Source organism: Mytilus edulis, chromosome 10, assembly GCF_963676685.1.
Source record: "Mytilus edulis chromosome 10, xbMytEdul2.2, whole genome shotgun sequence".
Classification (NCBI taxonomy): Eukaryota; Metazoa; Mollusca; class Bivalvia; order Mytilida; family Mytilidae; genus Mytilus; species Mytilus edulis.
The window spans coordinates 10,767,298-10,788,736 of NC_092353.1; the positions used below are offsets into that span (position 1 = coordinate 10,767,298).

Sequence of the window (21,439 nt, forward strand, 5' to 3'; positions counted from 1 at the left end):
GTGTACTACACAAGTAAGTAGTTGCATACACAGGTTGGGGATTTCCTTCACAGATGGGTCCAATCAGATGTCAAAATTGTGGTCTCCTCACTTGACAGCATCCAATCAAAGTGGGGGAAATATTCATTTTTTTGTAAACAAAAATATCTTGAGATTTTGATGGTAAGGATAGGTTCGGACAAGGCTCTTATTCACTAAATATCCTTTATCTCTTGAATTTTGGCTAAAATTCTTGTCGGCTTTTAGCAGGATTCTGCAGGTGAGCATTAGATTGGTATCAGAGCATCACATCTTTTGCCTTATTTGCAATGCATTTATAAATTTCAAAATCTCCATGCTGGACAGACTCCCACATTAAAAGGTTTTCTATATATTTACATAAGCACGCACACATCTTAGTTCCTTGAAACCATACATTTTATTTGTATATAAGCTTGAATGAATTTTCAAGAAATAAAATCATAAATCCATGAAATTCTAAAGATTTATTGTAAAATAACTGGTTTCTGCCACCACAATAAAAAATATTGAATATTGTTACAAGGGAGATAATTATTAAATGCTACAACAGAAAAATTGTCATCTATACTTTAATATTTGCAGCTGCACTCTGAAGTAGATATCATGTGCACACCACTGTGCAGGGAGACATGAATCTTTGCATATTTACTGTTAGTGCTTAACTGTATACCAAATGTATGGAAGTCTACAGAACGAGTGATAAATTACTGAGAAACACTATAAATTAGGTTTCTTTATTTATATATAAAATTGTACATATATGAGACTATTTCTATAGGTGATCAAACCTATACCTTCTTTACATATAGAAACATTTTGTAAAGTTTTACATAAATTGGTTGTGTGAGGTAAGCATTATCATACATAATACAGCAGCACATCTTATATCAATACATGTCTTAAAACATCATATAATAACGTTATAATAATCACAGTTTAAACAAAGCAATTGTAGAAAAAAAATATATTTTAAAACAAGCCATTTGACCAACTGTAAACTTATTTATTTTCATTGGTACATGTATCAACTTCTTGGTTCGAGAAAAAAAATTCTATTTCAGGGAGTCCTTCTTTTCTTGTTCACATTTACTCCAATCAAAGTCAATTAAAAAACTGTATATTTAGTAGAGAACTTGAATTTCAGGTTTCCAAAAAACGTGTTACTCCACTATTATCAATGAATTAACTGTATATCTTTATGTATTATAGAACAAATATAATCTACAAAAAAAAGACTACTAGAGATTATAGATTGCACGATAAAAATGTTGAATAAAGCAAGACAACTCTTTAAACACCTAATTTTGCTTCTTTTTTTTTAAATATATGTAAGTAAGGAAGTAACTATTGCAATGTCAATATAAAAAAATAATAAAACGTTTATTCATCTGTTGAATACAGTGTTTTGGTATTGCAATGTATAAAAATATTGCTTGATTCACTTTGTTTTAGTTTCAAATTCAATTAGTAAGAGGGACAAAGACTTTTTTGATATCACAGTTTCCCTGTCTGTGAGATCAATATATATTTTTAAGTATGTATGTATATATATAGGTGTCACAGTCACACCACCAATTACTCCCTCCAATTTAGAACGTATGTGAAAGTAGCCCTACTCTGACACAAAATTATGCTTTTGATGTCCTTGTTTACTCAAACTAACCAACAAATTTGCAGAAATGAAACTTTGGGTGGAAGAGAAATATATCTAGACCATTTTGAGCCAAAATTTGCTTGTCTATGAGTTTGCATTAAAAATTGAGGATTAATGCGCTCCATAGTATACTAATTTAAGATTTCCAGAAAACCAGGGGTTATTTTTGGAGTACCTCTGTATGAAGGTCAGTTTTTTTGTTAGAAGGCTTAAAAGGTATGGGTGAAAATTGGCATGTAGAAAGCTGATACATGTACAATTCAGGATATACCTAGTTTCTATGAAGTTAAACTTAAGGTAAAATATTTAGAAAGCTGTAAAAATTGCAAAATTTGGTTGAACAGATAGGGACTTTTAATTGGTGGTATGACACCTATATGATACATGCATTTTCATAATTAACAAAGTCAGTAAACAACAATATTGTAATCCATTGACAAGATACATGATGAAAACACAATAAAAAGCAATTACTGTAAATTCAGAAATTATTGCGTGCATTTAGTATTGCGATTTTGTCATTTTAGACTTGAATGCGATTTTAATTTTTACGAATTGGAGAAAAATCTTGTTCAATTCATATAAAATATTTCAAAATGCGAGTTTAAATTATTGCGTTTACAACTCTGTGGAGTTTTTCGCAATAATAAAAACCTCGCAATAAATTCTGAATTTACGGTAAGTAAATAACAAAGTCCTCAAACTGCTTTTATGACTAGATAAAAAGATGATGGTGATGATGATGATGGTGGTGATGATGGTGGTGATGATAGATGGCTGCTTAACTAACTAAAAACATGACATAATTATATAAATGATCATTACAATTCATGACAAAAAAACATAACTAATTAACGTAAATTTTCTGCAGAAACACCTTCACTGGTAAGTTATTTTTTTGATGGAACATTCTGATACATTGCTGAAAATAAACAAAATATAAGAATATTAGTAAAGTGTTTTACAATCAATTTCACATATGATGCAGGATCTGCTAGCCCTTTGTGAGCATCTGAGTTAATTTCATGTTTTATTTGGGTTCATGTCGCTTAGTCATTAGTTTTTAATGTAGGTTTATATAGACTTTCATTTGTCATTCTATGTTTTTTTGCTATAATTTTGTTGGTTTCTCTGGATTTGAAAGGGAAGTATAAAAAAGCAAAAAATAGCAGAAGTAATTAAAATAAAGGGCAATAACTTCTAAAGAGTCAACTGGCAAATTCAGCCATGTTTGACATAGGTGTAGATCTGTTGATAGATTTTGCTATGTTAACTTCTCTCTATCGATTGCAATTTTAAAGATAGTACACAAAAACACAAAACATTGTTAATAAAAAAAATCATCATTTAAGGGCAATAGCGCCAATAAGGAGTCGATTGACAACATTTCCTGCCACATTGAAGATCTTTATCTAAATATTGTAACAAACTTTTCCGTGGATCTAAAGAGGTATTCTCAGTGTATGTAGGTACAAAAATTTTGAAGGGCAATAACTCCTGTAACAAGTCATCTGATAATTCTTTACAAAAGGACAGCAGGTAGATGTTGACATTCTGAACATTTCTGAGCGTTATCAACTCTATCAAAAACCTCTCTTCAGGTACAGCCAGGATATACACAACTATACAGTGTGAAATCTATATTCCAAAAGTCCACCCTATAATGAAAGAAACAACCCTCTCTAACTTACGTTCATCCCCTCCATCGACTGCCTCTTCCTCATCTGTGTCTTCTGACATGGCCAGGATGTAATCACTAATACAATGGTGGATAAATACGTACTGGTCCTGAAAACAATATAATAGTACAAATAATTAAAGCAGATGTGTCGGCAAGGATGTAATCACTGATACAATGGTGGATAAATTTATACTTCAATTTATAATTCAAGCAGATATGATTACAATGAAAGTCAGCGTCAGAACTCATCAACACAAATGGTAAAGTTGAAGTCATCCCTTCATAAGTTTTTAGGATGCCATTATGATATGGTTGACCATAATTAAATATCTGTGTCACAGATGATCATGGACATGATCCACTTGTCATACCCACTATCCCTTCTTCTTTTGCTCAATTCATTATTACCAAATGAGACTTGATTTCTATAACTTGCATGAGCAACATGAGAGGTGCCTCATGTGGTGTAAGATTTGCTTATCTTTCCAGAGCACCTGCAATGAGCCCAGGTTTGTGATGCTCAATCTTTAAGTTTTATGCAATATTTTGTTATAATTATTTGTCTTTTATTTGGCCATACTGTGGATTCATTATTATTCGTTGGATATCAATTTTCGTGGTATTCGTGGGAACAGGTAAACCACGAAATTAAATGTTCAACGAATATCACATTTTCTATAGGCTAGTAAGCAGAATTCTGCAAAACCACGAAATCAAATATCCACGAACATGCAAATTTTCCTTAAACCACGAAAATTGGTACCCACGAAAATAAATGAATCCACAGTAGTTGGTTTTATTGGAATATTTCTTTTTATCATTTTCTAATGCATATCTAATAGTTATCAAAGGTACCAGGATTATAATTCAATAGGCCAGAGGCTCATTTCATCTACAGAAGACTCATTAGTGACGCTCAGATCAAAGTAGTTATAAAGCCAAACAAGTACAAAGTTGAAGAGCATTGAAGACCCAAAATTCAAAAAAGTTGTGCCAAATATGGCTACGGTAATCTTTCCTGGGATAAGAATACTTGGTTATTCGAAAAATTCAAAATTTTGTAACAGGAAATTTATAAAAATTACCATTTAATTGATATTCATGTCAACACGGAAGTGCTGACTACTTGGCTTGTGACACACTGGGGGACGAAACATCCACGAGCAGTGGCATCGACCCAGTGGTGTTAATAGTAATCATTGTCTAAAGAGGACTCACCACTATTTGTAGCATATTACCGTCATGGGTCCTTAGTTTCAGAACAAAAACAGGACAAAGGTGTACCCTTTTTCTTGATTAAGAACCTACCTCTGTTTGTACCATGTTACAGCGATGGTTTCTCAGTTTCAGATAAAGGACCTACCTCTGTTTGTACCATGTTACAGCGATGGTTTCTCAGTTTCAGAACTTCTCCAAAGATATCAATCTGGTTATAATCGTTGTCTAACTGATGCAGTAGTACATCTACATTTATAAATGTTCCTGTCCGCCCAACACCAGCACTGTATAAATACATCAGGAATATTAGTTAGATTAATCGTAAAAATGAATTCTATATTTACATAAATTCTCATCTTTCAATAAATGTCAGATATAAAACTAAGAAGATCTGTTATAATTACCAATGAGACATATCACCACCAGATATCAAATGACATATACATGTAGTTAACAGCTGTTGGTCACCTAACACCTTTTATGTCGGCAAAAAGCTCAACAGAGCTATGTTTGTAATATTTCATGTAACCTGACTTAAAATAAAAGTTTCTATTCTATTCTATTCTATTCTATTTAACAATTAGCAAAATCCATACTGCATAGTCATCTATAAAATTAAAATAATTCAAATAAAAGAACAGAGTTCCAATGTACCCCACATTGCACATATATTATCTATCAAACATACAATGGCAATAACTATAAGGAAAAACACTTTTTTTTTACCATTCATAACTATTTTAGAGAAATAAACTCTTTTAAAAATAATAGATTGGCACTGACTTTTGAACTCTTCAGTAAAAATGAACTAATAGATGCAAATCAAATGTATTGGTGTCATAATTGTATTTTTATATGTATGTTTTTGTCAAGGAGTATAATACCTGCAGTGGACTGTCATTGGTCCTTTCATTGTTGGATTGATATGTGATCTAACAGTTTTGACCAATGAAATCATGTTGTCTGTAGAGGAAGGAACGCCCATATCAGGCCATGCTAAGTACAGGAAATGCATTATGCGTTTCTGGATATTTCCCTATAATAAATACATGCAGGATAATATTCCATTATATAAATGTGGAACATCTATAAAATGACGAATGTGAAAAGTAAAGGAATAAAAAAAATATCTATGAAAACACCATACTTCGACCTTCAAATTTACCAGTACAATTCGAAAAATGTCTTGAAGATAAACATAGCTTTTAAAAGAAAACTTGTTAATCATTCTAATTTGTAGTTCACCTGTACAACAAAATCCATGAAAAACCACTTTGATTTTATGTGCAATTTTAAATTAAAATTTACAAATGAAAACTTTAAATATACAATTCATCTCACTAACTAAACTGCAATCAAAAGAATAAACGAAGAGGAATTGTGTATGGATATCAGAGGCGGATTTAGTGGTGGTGGTGGGGGATGGGGACCAGGGGGGCACGGGCCTCCCTTTTTCTGTGAAAAATTTGGTAATTATATATAGAATCACTGAAGCGTGACTGGAGCAGGCCCCCTCTTAGGCAGTCAGCGGGCCCTCACTTATGAAAATTTCTTAATCCCCCAGTGGATATATTTGTTTCTTTTAATATTAATAACGACTGGTTGAATATTGAGGTTGTAAAATTAAACACATAGAGACTGAACCAAAACCCAAAGTAACAATGTTACATTAAGGACAATCAAATATTAACAAGACTACAGAAGTCTTATATCATATGGAAAACTATGAGTAGAGCTATATCTGATTCCAGGATTTTGTCTTATATTGTATGAGGTTTATACTGGATTAATGAACTTCACACATTCTGATTGTTTTAAATCCAAACTGTCCAGAAAGCAATATTTAGGACTACACATCTTACAAACAATCACTGTCAAGTCAAGTTGCTGACCAATACAAAGCCATGTTGTGCTGCAGATTCTCAGAAAACTGTGACAAAAATGTGAGTTGGATGATCAAATGGACAAACTAAACACTGCTAGAGTGGGGATATAAAAATGGAAGGAAAAGGGATTAAAAGGGTGCCTAAAATCTACAATACACTAATAGCATGCTGGGTAAAATTCTAAAACAAATTGTATACTTTAAAAACTAAAGGTGTTTGGTTGAGGTTCCTCTACCAGGCTAAAATCTACTCCGAATAATTCAAGACTTGTCTTGTTGCTAATATTCATTTTCATTCAGCTCAATTAATTCTAATGACATCCAAAACAATTTTAAAGAAATCTTGAATGAAAGTTATATCAAGTAGGCTACTATTCTCTTTTTATAAGCATTGACATTCTTGAACTGTTTGAGAAAGTACAAAAGTTTAAGCTTTTTTTGTCGTGTTTATTTGGTAAGAAACCTCCTAAGTAACTTGAATGCGTTTACAGTCCATTAATAATTCAGATACATTATAAATAATCTTGAGCTGAAGAAAAGAAATTTTACAACAAGAAACCAGTCCGTATAAACTGATACCTGCAGTGGACAACAATTGGACCAGGATTAAAATAAGGTGTAAACACCTGTACTGATCTTATAAAATCTACCAGTAGCCATGTTGTCTCTGGACAACCAAAATCTGGCCATTTTAAAAAGTGAGCATGTTTCACTTTTCTACGTTTGTTTCCCTAAAACAGTGTATGAATATCATTTTAAATTATTTGTTAAAACATGTGCATTCAAGGTCATCTATAAGCATTGAAAATAAAATGACTGTTCTTGAGATATAATAAAACATTATTTAAATTGTGAAATTTAAATGAAAAGATATAAAAAATTCTTTATCTAAATATTATTTTTTTCTAATAATAATATCTTTATTATTCTAAAAGATTATACTTTGAATTCACCTGTAGCAAAATTGATATGTTATTGATATTTGCTGTATTTTGCCAATATTCAAATCAAAGAATTAAAGAAAAACTTACAAGAGTTACAGTGATAGTTCTTAGAACATATTCTGGAAGATGAGATTCATTTTCTATTTCTATGCTCAAATCTCCATAATACACTGGCTCTTTTACACACTCTGGCCAGTAACATTCACATTTTCTCTGAAAATAAAACAACAGGATTGTATGTAGTCATTGTATGCACTCCTGAGTCATAGATTGTTACAAAAATGTCTATCAAGTCTTACAATCTTAACTGTGGTGTGCCATGTTCACAAAACTTTGTCTCAAGTCTAAAAATCTGAACTGCCACGTTCAGAAAACTTTACTGACAGTATGTTCATATTTTTGTTGTTGTAAAAAAATGTTTATTTGGAATGACACAAAAACCCAACACAAAATGACATGTAACAATCACTTACCTTCCCTCTTTCTACACACTGTGTTAACATAACAATCACACTGACATTTTGCTCCCAAATCATCCTCCAGAAATCGTCTTTAGTGGAAGGCAGAGGTCCTTGTGTTGCTATATATTCTCTCTTGGAATTAAAACCCTATAGGTAAATACAAAGTTATATCAATGGCTCTTTCAAGAGAAAAATACGTAAATACCATCTGTCATTAACTCAACAAGAAAATAAAATCATTTTCTACCCCGTTATACCCAAAGATTAAAATTTTCTTTCAAATTATTTAATTATAAATAAAAAGGATAAACTACTGTTAATTCACAAATAAGTCATCATAAGTTATGATTGCAATTTTTGTGTAATGTATGAGCGCAAGATTAATTATTGCAATTTCAAGAAAATCTGCATACAGGTATATATATATATATATCAGATATCAAAATGCAAGTTCTTATTATTGTGATTCTCACCCAGTCGAAGGCACTGTATCATTTAGATTTAAAACTTACAGGAATATAGTTAGCATTATTGTAATCAGACCCATCCTCATCATCCAGGGGAAGTAACTGTATCATTTAGATTAAAAACTTACAGGAATATAGTTAGCATTTATGTAATCTGGTTACAAGAGCACAATTATTCGTAATGCATTTTCCATAGGGTACCTGGTATTCCATATTTTGTTCTCGACTACTACACAAACTAGGGAAAAAGGGGTAGCAGTTCCTGTTACTAGAAATGCCAGCGTTGCATTACAACCAAAAAAATATATAGGGTCATGCGGCTCAAATTGACTTAAAATGCAGTTGAATAAGATCGTCTATTTTTTTCGCTTAATGAAAAAGGTATATTTTTAATGGCTCCATGACATGCAGAAATGGGAGATATTTTCTATATGTCCTAACATGTGAATATGATTTTTGGCAATTTTTACACCTAATTGGATAAGCTTTCGATTAAATGTAAGTCCAATCCTGTATCATCCAATCAGAAGCCCTATAGGATTCTATTCTAAGTACCATCTTCGGGTAAAAAACTTGCCGGTAAAATGTAAACAAATAATTGCGCTCTTGTAACCATCTGAGCCATCCTCATCATCAAGGGGAAGTAACTCTATCATTTAGATTAAAAGCTTACAGGAATATAGTTAGCATTAATGTAATCTGATCCATCCTCATCATCCAGGGGATTAAGTAACTATATCATTTAGATTCAAAACTCACAGGAATATATTTAGCATTAATGTAATCTGAGCCATCCTCATCATCCAGGGGAAGTAACTATATTATTAAGATTAAAAACTTACAGGAATATAGTTAGCATTAATGTAATCTGAGCCATCTTCATCATCCAGGGGAAGTAACTGTATCATTTAGATTAAAAACTTACAGGAAATAGTTAGCATTAATGTAATCAGATCCATTATCATCGTCCAGGGAAAGTTAGATTAAAACTTACAGGAATATAGTTAGCATTATTGTAATCTAATCCATCCTCATCATCCAGGGGAAGTAACTGTATCATTTAGATTAAAAGCTTACAGGAATATAGTTAGCATTAATGTAATCTAATCCATCCTCATCATCCAGGGGAAGTAACTGTATCATTTAGATTAAAAGCTTACAGGAATATAGTTAGCATTAATGTAATCTGATCCATCCTCATCATCTAGGGGAAGTAACTGTATCATTTAGATTAAAAACTTACAGGAATATAGTTAGCATTTATGTAATCTGGTTACAAGAGCACAATTATTCGTAATGCATTTTCCATAGGGTACCACTGGTATTCCGTATTTTTTTCTCGACGACTACACAAACTAGGGAAAAACGGGTAGCAGTTCCTGTTACTAGAAATGCCAGTGTTGCATTACAACCAAAAAAATATATAGGGTCATGCGGCTCAAATTGACTTAAAATGCAGTTGAATAAGATCGTCTATTTTTTTCGCTTAATGAAAAAGGCATATTTTTAATGGCTCCATGACATGCAGAAATGGAAGATATTTTCTCTATGTCCTAACATGTGAATATGATTTTTGGCAATTTTTACACCTAATTGGATAAGCTTTCGATTAAATGTAAGTCCAATCCTGTATCATCCAATCAGAAGCCCTATAGGATTCTATTCTAAGTACCATCTTCGGGTAAAAAACTTGCCGGTAAAATGTAAACAAATAATTGCGCTCTTGTAACCATCTGAGCCATCCTCATCATCAAGGGGAAGTAACTCTATCATTTAGATTAAAAGCTTACAGGAATATAGTTAGCATTAATGTAATCTGATCCATCCTCATCATCCAGGGGATTAAGTAACTATATCATTTAGATTCAAAACTCACAGGAATATATTTAGCATTAATGTAATCTGAGCCATCCTCATCATCCAGGGGAAGTAACTATATTATTAAGATTAAAAACTTACAGGAATATAGTTAGCATTAATGTAATCTGAGCCATCTTCATCATCCAGGGGAAGTAACTGTATCATTTAGATTAAAAACTTACAGGAAATAGTTAGCATTAATGTAATCAGATCCATTCTCATCGTCCAGGGAAAGTTAGATTAAAACTTACAGGAATATAGTTAGCATTATTGTAATCTAATCCATCCTCATCATCCAGGGGAAGTAACTCTATCATTTAGATTAAAAGCTTACAGGAATATAGTTAGCATTAATGTAATCTGATCCATCCTCATCATCCAGGGGATTAAGTAACTATATCATTTAGATTCAAAACTCACAGGAATATATTTAGCATTAATGTAATCTGAGCCATCCTCATCATCCAGGGGAAGTAACTGTATCATTTAGATTAAAAACTTACAGGAAATAGTTAGCATTAATGTAATCAGATCCATTCTCATCGTCCAGGGAAAGTTAGATTAAAACTTACAGGAATATAGTTAGCATTATTGTAATCTAATCCATCCTCATCATCCAGGAGAAGTAACTGTATCATTTAGATTAAAAGCTTACAGGAATATAGTTAGCATTAATGTAATCTAATCCATCCTCATCATCCAGGGGAAGTAACTGTATCATTTAGATTAAAAGCTTACAGGAATATAGTTAGCATTAATGTAATCTGATCCATCCTCATCATCCAGGGGAAGTAACTGTATTATTTAGATTAAAAACTTACAGGAATATAGTTAGCATTTATGTAATCTGGTTACAAGAGCACAATTATTCGTAATGCATTTTCCATAGGGTACCACTGGTATTCCGTATTTTTTTCTCGACGACTACACAAACTAGGGAAAAACGGGTAGCAGTTCCTGTTACTAGAAATGCCAGTGTTGCATTACAACCAAAAAAATATATAGGGTCATGCGGCTCAAATTGACTTAAAATGCAGTTGAATAAGATCGTCTATTTTTTTCGCTTAATGAAAAAGGCATATTTTTAATGGCTCCATGACATGCAGAAATGGAAGATATTTTCTATATGTCCTAACATGTGAATATGATTTTTGGCAATTTTTACACCTAATTGGATAAGCTTTCGATTAAATGTAAGTCCAATCCTGTATCATCCAATCAGAAGCCCTATAGGATTCTATTCTAAGTACCATCTTCGGGTAAAAAACTTGCCGGTAAAATGTAAACAAATAATTGCGCTCTTGTAACCATCTGAGCCATCCTCATCATCAAGGGGAAGTAACTCTATCATTTAGATTAAAAGCTTACAGGAATATAGTTAGCATTAATGTAATCTGATCCATCCTCATCATCCAGGGGATTAAGTAACTATATCATTTAGATTCAAAACTCACAGGAATATATTTAGCATTAATGTAATCTGAGCCATCCTCATCATCAAGGGGAAGTAACTCTATCATTTAGATTAAAAGCTTACAGGAATATAGTTAGCATTAATGTAATCTGATCCATCCTCATCATCCAGGGGATTAAGTAACTATATCATTTAGATTCAAAACTCACAGGAATATATTTAGCATTAATGTAATCTGAGCCATCCTCATCATCCAGGGGAAGTAACTGTATTATTAAGATTAAAAACTTACAGGAATATAGTTAGCATTAATGTAATCTGAGCAATCTTCATCATCCAGGGGAAGTAACTGTATCATTTAGATTAAAAACTTACAGGAAATAGTTAGCATTAATGTAATCAGATCCATTCTCATCGTCCAGGGAAAGTTAGATTAAAACTTACAGGAATATAGTTAGCATTATTGTAATCTAATCCATCCTCATCATCCAGGGGAAGTAACTGTATCATTTAGATTAAAAGCTTACAGGAATATAGTTAGCATTAATGTAATCTGATCCATCCTCATCATCCAGGGGAAGTAACTGTATCATTTAGATTAAAAACTTACAGGAATATAGTTAGCATTAATGTAATCTGATCCATCCTCATCATCCAGGGGAAGTAACTGTATTATTTAGATTAAAAGCTTACAGGAATATAGTTAGCATTAATGTAATCTGATCCATCCTCATCATCCAGGGGAAGTAACTGTATCATTTAGATTACAACTTACAGGAATATAGTTAGCATTAATGTAATCTGATCCATCCTCATCATCCAGGGGAAGTAACTTTACACGACTGTGGTCAACTGTTGATATAAATACAAATTATATATAACTTATCAAAGTAACTTTGAATCACATTTCAGTCAGTTGTTGACTTTTGACATTAATAAATAATACATTAATTTCTTTTTCTAATATTTCGGATCCTCCATTACCATTATTTGAATTCAGGATATTGATAAATCATTTAGGATAAAAAATTTCAGGACCTCCATATTACATAAATCTATTAAATCAAAGAATATCCACAATTTAACCAATCATAGTTATAATTACATGGCAGTATATTAGAATATCTGTTTTTGGTTCTGGCTTCCTGTTGAACGGCTGCCTCCGTAGGGTGCATTGGTGCCATAGCTTTCAACTCCTAAAAATAATAAATGTCAGTTTTAATTCCTATTTATTTATACCAGTATACATGTATATTGTATACTTAAAATCTGTTTGGTAAATATATATTCAATACATAAGAATACACAACATACCACTTCTAATGTATACTTTATAGATACAAGAAGAATGTAAAGATGCATTGGGGCCTTGGTGGCTAAATGATCTAAGTATTTGAACTACTGTATCACTAACCGGTTAACACTAAGGTTGTGAGTTCCAATCCAACAATTAGCAGGTGCCCTTGAATCATAAATGACTGGGATTGTCAGTTTTCCTGCCATTGGTTTTCAGGTTACTCTGACATCCTCCACCAATAAAAACTGACCACCACATAGCACAATAGTGCTGAAAGTGGCATTAAACACCAATCATTCAATAAAAGTCATTATATACAAGAAAACCTCTAGAAGTTAAATGAAATCAAATTTCACATTGAATTGTAAATTACAAGTATATACTTTACTAAAACTATTAAAAAGAAATGAGTTAAATTGATATTAAAGAAAGTATAATTAATCAATATACATGTGTACCTTATATTCCTTGGAAAAGAAATGGTCTGAATCCCGAGCTAGAAGCTCTACATGTTGATAGAATTTATCTATTTTCACTGGTCTGAAAAATAAATGTCACATGACTGTATGAATAATTCCATCTTTTGTTTAATTCAGTTAGAATAAAAATTTCACATCTTAAATAGTGAAATATATCCTATATCTTATAAAAAATAAACTGTAAACGGTTTCATAAACATAACAAGTTAAAATACAACTATTATTTCAATTATGATACTAAAAAGTAAATTTGGTACAACAAATCAATTGATTTAGTTTTTAATTTTAGTATTTACCCTGAGGATATTCATGTTTGTTTTCAAAGGGGGTCTCATTGGGGGGTTCTGATCCCGGATCCCACTTACTGTTTTGTCAGATTCCTGTATCCCACTTACTGTTTTGTCAGATTCCCGTATCCCGCTTAAACAAATGTGTAAGCAATTCTCATTTTTTTGTAATTTCCCGTGTCCCACTAGACTGCATTTCCCGTTTTCACGGCACAATAATTTGAATTTCACGTGTCACGCTTACAAAAAATCAGCAATCCCGCATCACACTTAGACCCCAATGAGACCCACTTCAAATGGAAAAGAAAAGATATGGGGTTCAACTCATGACACAAAACTTCTCAATGCACATGAAACACATAAAACATATGAAGAATGTTTTGAATAGATCATTGGTCATCATCAATATGCTTGTTTTCCTGAATGAGTATTTGTGACTATGCTGAACTTTACAGGATGACCTTTACCCTCAGCTTCTGACATTCTCTGATATTTATCATAAGTGCTACAATTGTGTTTAATGCTTAAGACTATATATATATACATACATATTACCTGCTTTTTCTTGTATCCTCATGATCAACACAGACTTTTTTATTCTGTTTTATACCTGTCAAATTTACTTTTTCAATCACTTTAGGTTGAGGTTTGAAGCATCTGAAGGACAACATATAACATTACAGATGTTTTATATGATTCTTCTAAAGAAAAATATTAAATGCTTCAAAAGATGGCTTAGATATCAAGGATAATACTAGCTATATAAAGTTATACTTGACTGACGAGGTTTCAAAGAATTATAAATTAAAGCAAGTAGGCTTCAAAAGCCAGTGTAAGTTATTATAAACAGTTTTGTATCCAAATTGCTATAATTTCTATTTCATGGTCTTCCATAAGCTTATTTGACATTCTAGGCGTATAAGACAGTAAATTTAACATTACCAGTTTTTCCTGGTAGAAAGTAATTTACTAGTATTCTAATCTTTTCAAGGAGGTAATTCTAGAAAGCCAATTGCACAAAAACTTCAAAATAGTACATTCTTATAAATAATATAATTCATTAAAGGGAAACTTCGCAAAAAAATCAAAAATTGATATTATGATCATTCTGTATAAAAATGCTCAAATTCATAGATATTAAAGTTTTATTCCGCTAGATAAGCGATCACCATCGATTTTAAATTTAGAGTATCAATTCTCCGAGATCCGCCATCTTGTCTTCTTTCCCGATGAATAAAAACGATATGTCTATAAACCACAAAGAAACAAAACTACAGTAACCGATGTAGTCGTAATTGCGTGTCGATATCTTGTCAATCGTACGGTTGTTTAATCCGACTAACTAACTTGATACGGAAAATATTCTTACTTTTTTTTAAAATACCATGGTCTGTTGTTTTTAAACTGTTGATATTGGAATTAGGTGAAAAGTCAAAGTTGAAATCATAATTAAGTGTTCCGTGAAAATTGTTTTCGAAAATCAAATTTGTTCATAATTCTTTAAAGTAATAAACTTTTTTCAAATATATTTTGATCTTCCCTCATCTGATCACCAGCATGGCTAAAGGTATTACTTCCAAAGGTATTGTGAGGGGTGTGAGGTGACACGTCCAGGTATTCAAGCGATTTCCTGTCGGGCTTGCAAGTTCATGCATCGTTTCACTTCTGCAGGTATTGATCAGTGTACACGGCTGATAACTTATAACTTATAACTTTCCATTTTGAACTATCAGATGTATAATATACAACTCTGTCTTACTTGTCATTACTAAACTCATACGCTTGTTTATAAATAACATTTCTGGTGTAAAGAATATAATTCATAAAAATATAAATAATCATGACCCAAAAAATAAGATTTGATGAAATTAAAATCTATTTAAATATTTTTTCCAAGGGTGAATTTGGGAAAATGTAATATATAGTCATTGTCAATAGTGAAGGACAGATTGGAACAGACCAGAAATATTGATTTTAAAAAATGTACGCACTTGCCGACGATTCGTTTATACGACTGGATAGAAAGTTACGGAACTATCGCGCAATTTAAAATATATACGTGTATACATTGAACATAAGAAAAAAACATATATTTTGAATAAATAGGGGTAAAAGTATTGAAAATAGACTAGTCCACGTATGCCAACAGTATGTAATCATCGAATGTCGATAGACTACAGTTGTATACCAAAAGAAGAAGAGAACCAATTTGATTTAAATACAGGTCGATGTATAACTTTTGCTTTGGTTCATTGAAGCTGTGGACCTAGGAAAATCACAGATTTATATTTCAATAAGATTGTTCTCAAACAAAGGAAGGAGTTCGTCATCACAATTGTTATATATGCCACTGGACGAACACTAATTATCCCCAGGGGATGTGAATATTTTGCTGGGAAACTTTTGAGTATCAAAGTTTCAAATTAATTTCGGGATTTATTTTCTTTCTTGGTATTCAATAACAGAAAAAAAAATTACTTGTTCGCTAAATAGGGGTATTCTTGTCAGATAAAAGAATTTAGTTATATTTAAAAAATAGGGAAATATGACATTAAATTGGTTCTGTCTTTTTTTAAACATCGTTAAAACGATGTGTGTCTAAGGTGAACGCCACAAGAACCCTGTAATACTAGTACGAGAGTATAGCATGTAAACATTCCTTCTCAATAATATAGTTGTATTGGAAATCTTTTCATACAGATTGACAACTCATTGTCCGATATGCATGTAATATTTGCCACATGACGCCCATAGTTCTTTCTACCATCTTCACCTTATTCTTTGATATTGCTGTAAACATCGATGGTTCACACCCAAACAAAATGGGAGTAATGAACCTTCAGAGCTTCTCCGTGTTATACACTTGTGAAATATATAGACGAAATTTCTGTATTGAAATGAATCTACATCTCACAAACAGGATTTTCAAATAACGATTTTGAGTAATCACCTTACAAACCAATATAACCGTATGGCAAGATATAACCATGAAGGAATTTAGTTTTTGTCAGACGCAAGAACTCATCACTATATCATAAACGTATACGTATATATATATGCATACAGTTTCAAATATCAAGAACAAGCGGTCGATGTCGATAGTCTGTTTTCTAACTGTTCAGAGTTAGACATGTAACTTGTTCATTCTTGGAAGCCTTCATATTCCCCGTCTAACGATGGGAACTCTTTCTGATTGTGTTGACTATAAATGCTTGTATGGTAATTCTGTCGTTTATCTGTACAAGATATCAAACAGATGTACAATGGTATATCAAATTGGGTAATATTGCATTTAGTTTTTATTAAAGATTAAAACTACTATTTTTTGCTTCATATTTGAATCTTCACGCCAATTGCCGCTAAGAAAGTAATCAAAAATTGTTTCCTTTTATTTTTATACACTTTCGGAATTACGAATCAGAATTTTATTTTCAATTAATTTACACAATTTAATTATTGTATCTTTATTCTCATCGTGTATTAAATCTTAGTGTATTAACATCATGGCAGCATATACTCTTTCTAATTCTTTCTGTTTATCCTTTCCAAATAACAACATGTATACCTGTGTACGCTTGAACTCACACCTGCGGCTAAATAGCTACAAGGTAAACGAATTGACCTCAAGCCGAGAAATATACAGTGACCTTTACAAAATAATATACACACTCTGCTCACACATTAGTTGCATTGAAATGATTATCAAAACAATAACGGTAAAAAGAATTGAAATATTTTCAGTTCAATATCAGTAAAAATGTTCAATAAATATTTTATGAAAAAAATCTCAACAATAATTAATTAAATTTATTCAAAAACATTTACTAGAGATAATTTTATAGGAGTTTAATTCAATCAATACAAAACGGTATATATATGCATATTCACTTTCGTTCATTCTTAAATTGTGGTTAATAACTTCGACCATTCGTCAGCTGTGCGCTTTTAATTACGTATATTGTCGATAAGCTATAAGAGTTAAACAGATTTTATTTTTTCCCAGAATTCAATAAATCGGGCTAATACGTCACGACCCACTCGAGAATTCAACCAAAAAAGTTACAAATACTTGATTTTCTCCGTTATTAGAAGGACTATAAATTTAAAACTTTGCAAATGTGTTTTTTATGTTAAGATGAACATAATTAGATGATAAGTAAAAAATCGCGGAATTTCCCTTTAAACACCTCATTAACCAATCAAAATATTATACTTACATCATTTGTTTTTTGTAGAGTATAACAACAATGGCTATTATTATAAACAAAATGAGGGCCAAAAATACACCAGCAAGGGCTCCTCCAATAGGTAGATCTTTAGCTAGAAAACAGACAACAGACTTAAATGTGAAAAGTATTACTTAAAAGAGAAAAGTATAACAAACATATTCTTATCAACATATTTACTTAGATATCTGCTTTTATCTTCACATCTTTTAAAACTGTATGCTTATTGTTTGTTGGATTTATATGGATATTACAGGTTGTGTCTTGCACCTGGATCTATGTTTATTTTTTACAATTGTCAATCTCCGACATTTAAGACTAGAATATAATTCATGACTAATATCTCATTTTTGTTGATTTGGTGTATTGCTGATAGTTTTCTATATTTTAGTTTCTCTGTATCAATTATTGTTTTTGCATGATATTCAAAAACTGATTAATTTCATCATTTTGCTGTTGGTATTTCCTTTATCTATATTTAAGGATAACAATGCAAAATTAGTAACATTCCCCATTTAAGGGCAATATGTCTTGTAAATAGCTGACCAATACAAATGTGTCATGTTGACAAATTGTAGATCTTGTTCTATTTTTATCCTTGTCAGCCATTTTGGTTTGAAGACAGGCTCATATAAGACTCATTTTTCAAATTAGATAACCAATGATGATAGTGCTCAGGTTTGGTCCCAACTAGTTAATTAGTTTCAGAGGAATCAACCAACACAAAATGATGATAATAACTGACTGGACTATTTGATTTAGGTGAGCTAATAAAGTGTTGAGGGTTGACACCAATAAGAAAGCTTCTCAATGACAAAAATGACATTTAAAGGCCAACATAGTTAGTCTTCAATAAGACTTACTACTGTAACATAGAAATTAATTTAGTCTAAAAATTTAACAATAAATAAAAAATTAAACAATTATACTATCAAACTTCTGCTAACAAACACCAATTGTCGTACTGTAAGAAAAAAGATGCCTTATTTGGTTTGTTCTCAACTCCTTCTATGAGTTAAACATTTTTATATTAGGTTCAAATTTTTATTGATTTCAAATTTTTGTACATATAACAATTGATGATGATAAAACATTTGTAAAAAGACAATACATACCTCCTGCTGGTACAATAACTGTTTGGTATACTTCAGTTCCATTCGCAACAGTTTCTGCAAAAACCTTCAAATAGATAGATAAATCTTCATTTATCTAATTTACCAAGTACAACATGTACAATTTAGGATTGAATGACTATTAAAGCTATGGAAAAATTTACCTTTGTACATGCTGTCAATACAAAAATATCAAAAAATCTGATTGAAACATAAGGTTTTTTTAATCAACAATATTGCTACAGTAAAATCATCCATAGAGTGTGTTCAACAAATTTCTAATAGAAGCCAATGTTTTTGTTTATTTTTGCTTTAGACAATTCTTTTTCGCAAATCTGTTGTTTAATTATCAAGTAAAACAGTCCTTCACTTTAAGCAGAATCAACCACAAAAACTTTGAAAAAACCCTTACTTTACCAATCTATCAACTATTGACTTGGCGTACATAATAAATAACTTAATGTATACCTACACTGATATTAAGGAGAACTTGGTCTGGTACAACCATCTTCAGTTCAGTCAGATTATTGTTCAGTTTAACCTAAAAAAAATTTAATGATTAATTTCAATAATAATTTTGAATGAAACTTGTTTATAAAAGAAACAACCAACAATCCATCAATCAATGTTTATAAAAATAAACTTTTCTTGCTGTTCTTCATCTCAATGTTACAAACAACAGACCTAGACATGGAGCAGAAAATACAATTTTCCTTTCTCCATGGAGCAGAAAATACAATTTTCCTTTCTCCACAACAATTGGCACATGTTTGTACTTACAAATTTAAAAAAAAAACTCTGTATCCAATTCTAACTATTATTGGTTTAGATAATTTACCAAAAATCACACAAAAATTAGGGCCTTAGGTCTTATGTGATTTTAATGTCTGCTTTGAATTCAATAATATGATACCAATTTTCATGAATTTTATTGATATAAGTGCTAAATGAAAAACAAATGAATCCAGAGTTTATGTCTTCTCTTGTGGATCATTTTTATTGTTGAAAGTTTCTCTCCATCTATTAAATTTTTCGAGATGATTTTTTGCTAAAATAGAAAATTAGTTATTGAAGACGCGAACTCATCTATGCCAAAATTGAATATTTCTTTCATGTGGACTTATTAGTACATCTTCTTCTCCTTATAGCTGTTATTCTAATGCTAGCAAGTTAAAGTTTTGGTTTGCTTGCTTGCTTATTTTGTATTAAAATTTGCTCAAGCATTGTAATAATTAAGTTTGACATCTGCAAACAATATAAGTAGGTGGAGTTAAACCTGTATATAGGGAAATTTTATTATTTGATAATGTCCAATCAAATTTAAATATAATGTACCGGTATACAAGTTTTTATATTTGCTTGCAGATGTCTGTCTTAATAAAAGAGGGACGGAAGATACCAAAGGGACAGTCAAACTCATAAATCTAAAACAAACTGACAACGCCATGGCTAAAAATAAAAAAGACAAACAAACAACAGCACACACGACACAACATAGAAAACTAAAGAATAAACAACATGAACCCCACCAAAAAACTAGGGGTGATCTCAGGTGCTCCGGAAGGGTAAACAGATCCTGCTCCACATGCGGCACCCGTCGTGTTAATAACAATGCTTAAGCAAACATTAATACAAACAAAGCAAGCAAGAAAATCAAACCTTTAACTAACAAGCATTAATATAACAGCTGTAAATGATTTATATCTCTGTATGTTCTCTGTCATAACAACTAACATTATCAGCCTTTATATCTCTGTATGTTCTCTGTCATAACAACTAACATTATCAGCCTTTATTATACTTAACACATTTATAACACTTGTTGATCTTTTGTCAATACACCTAAAATAATAGATATATTGAACTTACCACTTGTATATCTCTGAATGCTTTTGTGTCGCGACATTTGACATAGTAAGCCTTTATTACACCATTTCTCTCCCTGTATACTGGAGGGCTGAAGGTTATGAAGACCAGGCGAGGTTTTTCAGGATCTTTTTCATGATTTACTCTCAGGTGAGTAACTGGACCTGGTGCTGTAATCATTTCGTTTGATAATTAAACACAAAATGCAAGAAAACAAAGTTGAAGGAGATTGTTCTTCAAAAATGTTTGTAAAATAAGTCGGATGAGCATTTACACACCTAATGTATATACAGAATACATATGTATAACCTTTGTGAAGGGAATCACAAATGTTGTCTCTAGGAGACCAATTAATTACAAAGAATACCTCCCATATCTTATCCCTCTAATTTATTTTTGTAATAAATTTATTACCAATGGAGATAGTATATACTTAAGTTAGGGATAGACTAGCTTCAACAACTGATTTCTAAAGCCTCATTTTCAAATTTCATACATCTATCAAATAGTTACTTTCCTTTATGATATTTGTATACTTATTTTCTTTAATTATGTTAATTTGTATAT

The 21,439-nt window shown here is 31.4% G+C and overlaps 1 protein-coding gene across 1 annotated transcript in view; it reads right to left on the minus strand.

Moving 5' to 3' along the window:
• Positions 1–472: 472 nt before the first annotated feature.
• Positions 473–21,439, minus strand: part of LOC139493393 (receptor-type tyrosine-protein phosphatase eta-like) — a 60,691-nt gene continuing 39,724 nt past the window's right edge. Inside the window, exons 14-27 of the mRNA XM_071281768.1 lie at positions 20,876–21,042; positions 19,479–19,547; positions 19,010–19,073; positions 17,886–17,988; positions 14,224–14,325; positions 13,361–13,442; positions 12,711–12,801; positions 12,381–12,457; positions 7,877–8,011; positions 7,491–7,616; positions 5,459–5,610; positions 4,720–4,858; positions 3,367–3,463; positions 473–2,597 (exon numbers count right to left, since the gene is read on the minus strand). Coding sequence (XP_071137869.1) covers positions 2,566–2,597; positions 3,367–3,463; positions 4,720–4,858; positions 5,459–5,610; positions 7,491–7,616; positions 7,877–8,011; positions 12,381–12,457; positions 12,711–12,801; positions 13,361–13,442; positions 14,224–14,325; positions 17,886–17,988; positions 19,010–19,073; positions 19,479–19,547; positions 20,876–21,042 — 1,436 coding nt within the window. The 3' untranslated portion in view covers positions 473–2,565. The remainder of the gene's footprint in view (positions 2,598–3,366; positions 3,464–4,719; positions 4,859–5,458; positions 5,611–7,490; positions 7,617–7,876; positions 8,012–12,380; positions 12,458–12,710; positions 12,802–13,360; positions 13,443–14,223; positions 14,326–17,885; positions 17,989–19,009; positions 19,074–19,478; positions 19,548–20,875; positions 21,043–21,439) is intronic.